This window comes from Haliaeetus leucocephalus, unplaced genomic scaffold (assembly GCF_000737465.1).
Source record: "Haliaeetus leucocephalus isolate CR32 unplaced genomic scaffold, Haliaeetus_leucocephalus-4.0 Scaffold773, whole genome shotgun sequence".
Taxonomy (NCBI): Eukaryota; Metazoa; Chordata; class Aves; order Accipitriformes; family Accipitridae; genus Haliaeetus; species Haliaeetus leucocephalus.
This window is the reverse complement of record NW_010973209.1, coordinates 5768241-5777635: the sequence shown is the minus strand read 5'-3', so window position 1 is coordinate 5777635 and position 9395 is coordinate 5768241. Positions and strand designations below refer to the sequence as shown.

Genomic DNA, 9395 nt, shown 5'->3' with positions numbered 1-9395 from the left:
GGGGGGGGCAGGGAGGAGGCATGCCAGACAACTGATTGTCATCATACAGTTCTGACAGGAGGCAAATCCAAAAATGTCTTTCCAAAATGATACTGCAAGTCTATATACTATAGAAATTGGAAACCAGCAATGGATTCTAAGTGAATCTATGTAGAAACACCATTTTGAAAGAGAAGAACGTCTTGCACAGTCTTAAGCCCACCTCTGCTAGGAATGAGACCTTACCTTGGCTACTGTCTGCTCAGCAATGGTGCTTGGCCGACGCTGACGAGCATCAAGTCTCTGTTCCACAGGGAAGCTACTCCGATGTGATTTGAGTCTTTCCACTAACAAGTAATAGATAGCAGCAAAGTGGTTATAACTCTTGTTCTGCAGAGACTGAAAAAGAGAAGCACAGAAGTGTGGGTGCAGCCAAATATACATTATCTTTTATATTCTACAAGACCAGGAAGGAAGAATTGCGGGGGGGGGGCAGATATTTAAGAGGCTGTGGGGTAGGCAAATGTTCTGAATTGAGAAAGTTTCAAACCAGAACACCAGGCAAAGAAAAGCATCAGTCTTAGTTCACTGGTGAGCTTGCCATGTTCTGGGCTGCAAGAGTACTTGTAGCTAACATTCAGGTGCTACTCTGAACCCTCAAAAATTTGAACCCAGAGAAAGGACTGAGCTCTAGGATCTCTTGAATATGTTGGCCATTCCAAGTGACTAGAAGCAATGGGGAACTGAGCCTCTGCAAAGTAGAGAAACTAGCCTCTTCTAGTAGAAAGTAGTCAAACTGCCAAACTCCACAATGGTTTAAAGTATCAATCATTCTAAAGGAAATGATTGTGTTAACTCCATAGAGAGTCTTGGCATTTATGTTTGGTAAGAAGCATGATTTGGGATTGGACAGAGACATTCAACTGCTTACTGCTTTTATGTTCCTATTTGAATTTCATTTTTTACCCTCTTAGAAGTTCAAAATGAATTTACTTTCAGTTTGGATTTCCCCTCTTCTCCATTTGACAAGTAATGATTTATACAACCCAACCCATGAAATCTAACAATGTGAAACCTAATATGGCTCCTTTATTTTACTACTTTGCTTAAGAATCAACTTAGCTAACAAACAGATCTCTAGAAATGACCAACTGTAAACAGCAGCAAGTATCACCATTCTAACAGGCAGCCCTACTGGGCCACCATTTTTTACATAGTGCATACTATATTTCTCTGCATCCCCTAGCTTAAAAAAATTCATGTTGCAATTGCTTTAAATGTGTGCTTGTTTAAATTAAAGTAAATAGTTAATACACTGGAAGAACACTACCTACCCCTGGAGTACATGACCAGAACACATTCTTTTTCACGGGTTCTAATTTGGATTCCTGACACAGAGGAGTATCCTTTCTCTCATGGTGCTGCCTTTTCATTGACATGTTTTCCTCTATGGGCAAAGGATGCCTTGGACTGGAATGTGGTGTGGCTGGCACACAGGTGAAGTTGTCTGTGGGCCTACTGCACAATGTTTTGCCTGCAGTTTGCATAACACAGATACCTTCTCTCTGCTAGGGAAGATCTTTAGGAAACTTTCTGGAGGGATGTCTCTCCTTTTCCTGATCAGTCTGCTGGCATGGACTGAGACATCAGTAGGACAGGGAGGCAGCAGCACAGCATGTTTAAAATGTTTTCCCTTGCTAGGGTCTGACCAGATAAAATATACCACCAGTGGTTTTTTTTCTTACCCCTCTGCACAACTGCTGAAATAAAGAACGTTGCAAGCAACTAACGTAGTAAATTCTAGTCATAAATACAAAACAGGAGACCTTCCCCCTAGGGATAAATACCTGTTTGAGTCTATTTTACCTCAATAGTTTTCTGTTGGTCTATTCCAAGGCTGTGCATCAGCCTTAAGACCTGCTCATTATACTCTCCAACAGAAGGCTCACTCTCCTCTCCTGGTGGATAAAGAATAGGTCTCTGTGCAGGAACTTCTATAAGCATCCACTTGTGCTCCTTAATCTGAGCAATAGTTAACCGTTTGGATGGGTCTAGGACCAACATTCTTCTAATTAGGTGTTCACACTCTGTTGGGAAAAAAAAAGTTACCAACCTGTTAAGTGGTACTTGCATATCTTCACCCGAGACCTACCAATACAGAGCATGACAACAGGAAACTGCCTTACTTCTACCTAACTTCTTTGCTAAATACATTTCCTGAAGGCTAAAAAAATCTCTCAAAACAAGATTAAAAGTCACATTAAGATGGACAAAACCCCGACTTCTCCGAATGCATGGTATGGCTAACAGTGCCATTCTTTCTACACAGCTCCCACATGAGGGTAATAGTAATATTTAGTACCTCTTTGAAGCTGCTTGTGCTGTTCTAAGTACAGTGCTAACATTAACTGATAAAGCTTCAAACAACCTCTGCTAAGTGTGGTGGGGAGTAATTAGCATCCTTCTCCAGCACCGTTTGAAATAGCTTGTCCAGGCTTGTAAAACAAAGGATTGGCAAAACAAGGGATAGTGTCTGGATTTTTTTTTTTAATTTCCTATTTCCACCCTAGTGGTCTCAAAAACAAAGGTAAAATAACATCTCTGTGGCTGTGAATAGTAGCCAGTGGGTCTGCAGGTTTATCTGTTTTAATTCCAGGATCAAAGCACAATCAGTAGTCTTAGGTGCCAGAATAATTCTGAACACACAAAATCATTGCTGCTTTCCGACTACTACATGCTGCACAGCACTAAAACCATCACGTTTTTCTTCAGATCTCAGTTGTTTTTTGGAAGATGAGGGCACGAGAGACAAATGTGCAGTTTGTATATGACAGGAAGTCAATGTATGTTCCTTCAAGGGAGCTTATCAGTCTGCCATGCATTTCTAGCTGACCATGATCTGGCTACAGTACAGTTGTTATAAGTCAGTCCATTCAGGTAGTTATGACAAATAGTTTAGAGAGAGATTTCTGGCTATTTATTCCTATTTAGCAAAACTGTGAAAACAAGAAAGATAAGAGGCACACCCTTCCCCACTCCCTGCATCACCATGTGATCAGCAAGTGAAGCATCAAACAGCCTGTGAAATAGCCGATCTATACTGCAGTCACAGCAACGATCATGCACAGCAGTGATCGCAACTCACACAAAGGTACCTGGATCTAGCTCGCATACCCATGTCAGCTAAGTGACAGAGACACAATACAGTTCAGTGCCAGCTGCAAAATGTGCCCAGGAAGCTGAGGGGTTGCCGTAGTGCCATAATGGAATTGCTAAAAGCAATCGAGTGCACTATAGCTACACTGTAGTGGCTATTTTCAGAGGTGGTGCACAGGAGTACCTGCCACTAGAAAGAAAAAGGGGAAGACCAGAATGTTTTACACCACAGAACCCTTAACAACAGGACTGAAAAACGTATTTTTAATTCCCATTAAAAAAAAAGCACAGAAACTAGTGTATCGAAAGAGGATTTGATTCAGAAAGATTCTGAAGTAATCTGGTTTAGAGACCCTTTAATATAGGTTAAGCTGAAGGACACCATCAAACCCTGTGTAAAAATGGCCCCACTTGTTCTTGTCTGAACAGGCATGAGGGAGAGTGAAGCCCAACAGATGGGGCAATTAAGTGAGGGAAAGATCTCATAGCCACATGTGGGAGTGCCAGATACATGATGATGACAACATTGCATATGAACTGGTAGTGCACTGTTTTGCTTTTGTTAGCAGACGCTGTCAAAACCCAGGAAACACCCAATCGACAACTTAGGTTTGACAGTGATATTGCTCTCAGCTTATTTTCTTTCCACATTAAAATGTATATGGCCTTGCAGGAAGAAAGATACTTGCTACACAAATGTGCCTCTCCCCCTGCATCCCCATATTTCTGTTCACATTAGGATGAGAGATCCTTCAGCTTCCATTTCAAGTCTCTCCCTGCCTATGGGCACAGCCACACTGCAATCTTCATGCATTGCACAGAGAAAAATGGGTTGGTTTTACTAGCAGCAGCCTAACTGCAAAGACATACAGCTCACCTAGGCTTATTTATGTTTTGGTGCAAAATGAAGTCTGCCATACTATAATCTAGTGTGCAGGTGCACCACCCTTTGCTGTATTGCAACAGAGATTATTCTAGAATTTACTCAAGGTTTACCACACCAAGAGCATAAGAGGACACATTATTACCTTCTGACATAAAATAAGGGATCCTGAACCTTCCTTCAAGAACTCGTTGCCTCAGTATGGGGAGTGTTGGTCCATCAAAAGGTAATGCTCCACAGACCAAAACATAAAGAACTACACCCATGCTCTGTAAGAAAGATAATATTAATTTCATTTTTCAAGCTACAAGCAAAGTCTCTGAGGTTGGCTAGCCAAATCCTGTCACAGAAAAAATTAAAATTAGAAAACAGAAACAGGAAATTTATACAAAAAGGAGTTAGATTTCTGAAGATCCCTAAACATTAAGAACACTCCGCTAACCCAAAATGGCTAGGCTTGCAGTACCTTGTGCTGATAAGCAGGTAAGCTGAAGTGTAATGGGTTAGAGACTCTGGCTGCTAGCAGGAAGCTCCACGCAGATGACTGAATGATACCTGAAAAGTGAGTCCCAACTTCAGGTGAGAATTAGAGATACTTTTCATTAATCTCAATGTTGTTCAAACAAAAACAAACCTCAGACAGCAGCCGCTCAAAATAAGAAATTGTAACCTTTTACACTTACCAATTTGCAAAAGCCTGGGTAAGAGGCACACTGGTAACTTCATGAACAGTCAGCTTCAGGGGAACACCAACTAATAATTCTGCACTGCTGTGTGAAGTGCTGAGCATGAGGGATTATTTAATATGAGCAAGAGGAGACAATCTGGGCAAGAGCTGTCCTCCAACTGCCAGACTCATTTTCAAAAGTATGCAAGTTAATTGGCACTGCAAGTGGAAATAGTCTTGCAGTATATGCCAAAAAAATACAGCACCACACTAGATGAAATAACCACACCAGACCCTCATGCCAATCAGCTGGCATAGATAGCCACAGCACTGGATTTCTCAAGGGGAAAAAGCAGTCATTCAACAGTCACCTTAAAACTTTGTAAATACACAGAGATTTTAAAATTTAATATATATTTTTAAAAGTCACTTTCTTCATTCCTTAACCTGCCAAAAACTGAACTGTGCATTGTTGCATTCCTCCTGCAAGCTTAGCACTTTCAGCAGCCCTATTCTGTGATTGGATGTTGCAATAAGACACAGAATCCTTAACTCATCTCGGAAGATAAGTGAAGATGATGATTTTATCTTAAATATAAACACATGTGCACTTCTCTGTGGGCAGGCAGATTCTGTTAATGATTTAGGATCTTAAATATTTAAAGAATATTCACCAAAGTTCAGAGATTCACTTCTGACATTCAAACAGTGCCTGTGCTACTTGAAACAGTAAGCAGAGCTGAGGTCTACTGTATGTCTATTTACCAGTTACTAAAGGTTCAGAAAAGCAGTAGCCTTTTTAAAAAAAAATAAAAAGATCTATCTAGCTACATATATACGTGTATGTATAAAGAGATACACATGCATACACACAAATATATCTAAACCACAGTTTTTATTTGTTAATGCAATTAGCTTAATTTAAATTAGATTAGCAGCTGAAAGGTGACTTTCCATGAACTGCCCTGTTCATATGACAGGCTCTGACCAAATTGTCAGTGCCTGTGTTGTTACGCTATGTGCAATGTTATCACCACAAGCCTGATTCCAGAGCAGAGAGTGCCAAATCGTACAGTCTCTGGTTGCTTTAGGGTTTGAATCCATCATTGTTAGTACCAGAATACTAAAATTAAAAACCAACCAAACAACCCCCAAACAAAACCAAATTAGGAATGAAAAGCAGTCTCTGACCATGCGTGAAGGGTGCACAGAACTTCTTCAGTTTGTTTTAGTCCCTTTTCCATTGCATGAGTGTGTGTTGCGCTCTCTATCCTCTTCCATTGGAGTAGTTAGTACCCATGGAGACACACCGATTGAAAAACATGCCACATTTGTGGCACAAATGTGCTTGTTTCCAGCTCAAAGAGCAAAGCAGTCATCATCTCTATGTTTCAGTGGCTCAGAATCCCTTTTAACCTCATCAAGAGCTTACAGCCTTACAAGTTCAATTCCCACTTAACACACAAGAGACTAAATGCACTGAAAAACACCAAGTTCATGCATTCAGTCAGGAGAGCTTTTGGAGGAGCTACAGTTTTTCCTCTAGTGGGCTAAACATACACCTACAGTGTATATTTAATAGCCAGATAGGTAACTTCAATTCCATTCAATGTTAAGAGGTATTTTATGACACTCAAGAAATAAAGCTGAAGAGGAACAGCTTGTCTGCAGCTTAAGAAAAATCAAAGACAATTCCTTTGTTACAGCTTCCTAAAAGTTGACTTGAATCCAGTTAAAAAAAGAATAATGATACCCAGATATCCAGCTGGGGTCCCTCGTATTGCTGTCCTTCAAAGACTTCTGGGGCTGCATATGGTGGGCTTCCACACCATGTCGTCAGAGGCTCACCACTCTTATAGAAATTTCCAAATCCAAAATCTGTTGAGAAATTAAGCGGAAAGTCACTCCAAACTCCAGTTGCATGACAAAGAATAACTGTATGCATGGACTAAGCTCGAAAGCTCACTTTCATCTATGAAGGGCTCTATCACAAATCCTTTTATCAGTACTCCCACTGAAAAAATTTATTGGGATGCTGACTGTCCTATACTGCTATTTTCATGACAACTACATAGTTATTAAAACACTCTGCAAAACTTCACAACCTGTAGGAGTTTTGAGTAAACTTCTACCAGTTTGTTAAATCCAAATTTATAAACAGCTATCACTAAAATTCAACAAACAGAAAATCATGCATATATATGAGCTTATTTACTTGCCAAGAGATATCTGATATTTCATGAGTTTTCTTTAGGTGCTCTCTAGCCTTGGATACACAACAAATTTTGACAACAAAAGCATCAACTTTGGAGATGAGAGGAAGGAACTCTGCCAAAAGCAACAAGCATGGGAAAACACAAAACCTTTTGCTAGGAAGGAAACTCTGCTACTGGGATTGTCTACAGCCCTTTACAATCTACAACTGAAATCTACCATTCCACAAGTAAGCAATTCTTTTAAATGTTTCTTTTTATGACTTAATATGGGACCAGACGTAGGTCCCATGGGACTTCAGTATTAGTCACCATTTGTAACAATCTAGTAGTGAAAAGCAAAATGACAGCCACTTTTGCTTAGAGACATAAAGTCAGATAGAGTCTGATACAATTTTTTTTTTTTAGCTTCCCTTGTTGCTGCTCTCCTAGGTTGCCTTTTTTTTTTTTTTTACTAGAACAATACAGCAACCAACATTAATATTGAGGAAGCTGGCTTAATAACTGAACTGAAACTGATTATTTTAAAAATGCAGAATTTCAGGTGGCTGCTACCACTCCCTGGTGCTTCAATCTGTGGCTCTCTTGCCTTCCACTCCACTCTTCCCGGTGTCTTTGTAGCTCTTCACAGCCAAGATCCTCCAGTTCCTCTTATATCCTGCCATCACTCTCACTCCCTTTGTTTAGTTCATACACCATTTGCTTTAGAATTCTTTACTCTTCCTGCCAGGATCCTAGTAGTCCTTCCTACATCCACTCAGATACCTATTCAGAATACACTCCTTCCATGACACTCCTCAGTATTAATATACAAGGCTCTTTATTCATCAGGCTTTTAATAAAAGCCATTAGAGCACAGTGTTTGGATACACCTGTTCATACCATGCATCAAAATACTTGCTCCACTGAAGTCTAGTGGAGTTTTTTCATGGAATTCAATGAAGCTAACATTTCTCCCTGTTGCTCCCAGCATTACTGCTCTGTACTGCTTAGTTCTCTATTCCACTTGTCTTACAGGCCACCCTGTATGTTCTCTCTGACAACAAATGCTGTTAATACTAAAGCAAAGAAGTTCTCAAGGAGAGAGATCCAAATATTCTTTGGATTTATGGCTTTCAGGCAAACTGGCTTCAATTCACTAACTGGTCAGCTGTATCTCCGAAGGAAATACAGAATGGAGCATTGGCAAGTGACATGCAAAGACTGTCAAGCACTGCAACATTGTTTACGTTCGTCACTGATCTACTCCTGTGTGAACAATGATTTAACTGCTCCCTGCCACTTTTTCCACACTGGAGTAAACGATGCAGTAGAAGGTTACAGAAGGTGTTTCTTTTCTTAAGGTGATAATGCCTTTACCCTTGTAGCTAACCAGGCTCCTGCAGAGTAATACTGCATGCTGGTGTGACTCAAGGAATCCTGTGAAAGTAAACAGTGGATAAACAGTAATCAGGCTGTTGATTTAGTACTATCAAGCACCGAATGCCTCAGAGGTATGTTAATACAATGCGGCACTGATCAGTAGATAGCAAAACTGATAAACACTGTGGTTAGCAGACACAGTACAGGCACTGCTGGTACCACTCCATTTACTTCTATTTGTACAGGTTGTGTTACTCAAAGGAAAGAGCCTGGCTCTCTCATCATACATCATGAGCTATAAAACCACAAGAGAACCCTCAGAATCAAAGCAATACAGAGATATTAAACAAAAACTTACCAGGCTTAGATAAAGTTAACCTGGAGTTGTTTTGGAGAAGCGGCATGGAAATTGAATCAGACTACTTACACCGAGCTTAACAGTAAAGGTATCTGGTTGCTTTCCTAACAGGACAGGAGAGCTCCAGCAGTTCTTTTAACAGAACTCTTCCTGCAACATACATCAAAAATAAACATAGGTGGAAGAAGCAGTTTTGGGAACACCAGAACTGAAGTGGCTTTTAGAGCATTTTTTTCCTTCTGTCTTCCAAGATTTTCCTTAGCAGGTAATAAGTATAGAATAGTCTGGGTTGGAAGGGACCTTTAAAGGTCATCTAGTCCAACCCCCCCTGCAATAAGCAGGGAGATCTTCAACTAGATCAGGTTGCTCAGAGCCCTGTCCAACCTGGCCTTGCATATTTCCAGGGATGGGGCATCTACCACCTCTCTGGGCAACCTGTTCCAGCATTTCAACACTTTCATTGTAAAAAAACTTCTTCCTTATATCTAGTCGAAATCTACCCTCTTTTAGTTTAAAACCACTCCCCCTTGTCCTGTTGTAACAGGCCCTACTAAAAAGTTTGTCCCCATCTTTCTTACAAGCTCCCTTTAAGTACTGAAAGGCCACAATAAGGTCTCTCTGCAGCTTTCTCTTCACCAGGCTGAACAACCCCAAGTCTCTCAGCCTGTCCTCATAGGAGGCATGTTCTATCCCTCTGATCATTTTTGTGGCTCCTTCTGCAACTGTTTCCACAGGTTAAGGCATACCACCCACTCCTTTAACATCTATACATGAACC

The 9395-nt window shown here is 40.6% G+C and overlaps 1 protein-coding gene across 4 annotated transcripts in view; it reads right to left on the bottom strand.

Moving 5' to 3' along the window:
- Window positions 1–9395, bottom strand: part of SIK2 (salt-inducible kinase 2) — a 63058-nt gene that overhangs the window by 14299 nt on the left and 39364 nt on the right. For all 4 annotated transcript variants that reach the window (XM_010581463.1, XM_010581464.1, XM_010581465.1 and 1 more), the window contains 4 exons: window positions 6439–6563; window positions 4164–4287; window positions 1846–2066; window positions 226–378 (listed from right to left, as the gene is read on the bottom strand). In XM_010581463.1, coding sequence (XP_010579765.1) covers window positions 226–378; window positions 1846–2066; window positions 4164–4287; window positions 6439–6563 — 623 coding nt within the window. The remainder of the gene's footprint in view (window positions 1–225; window positions 379–1845; window positions 2067–4163; window positions 4288–6438; window positions 6564–9395) is intronic.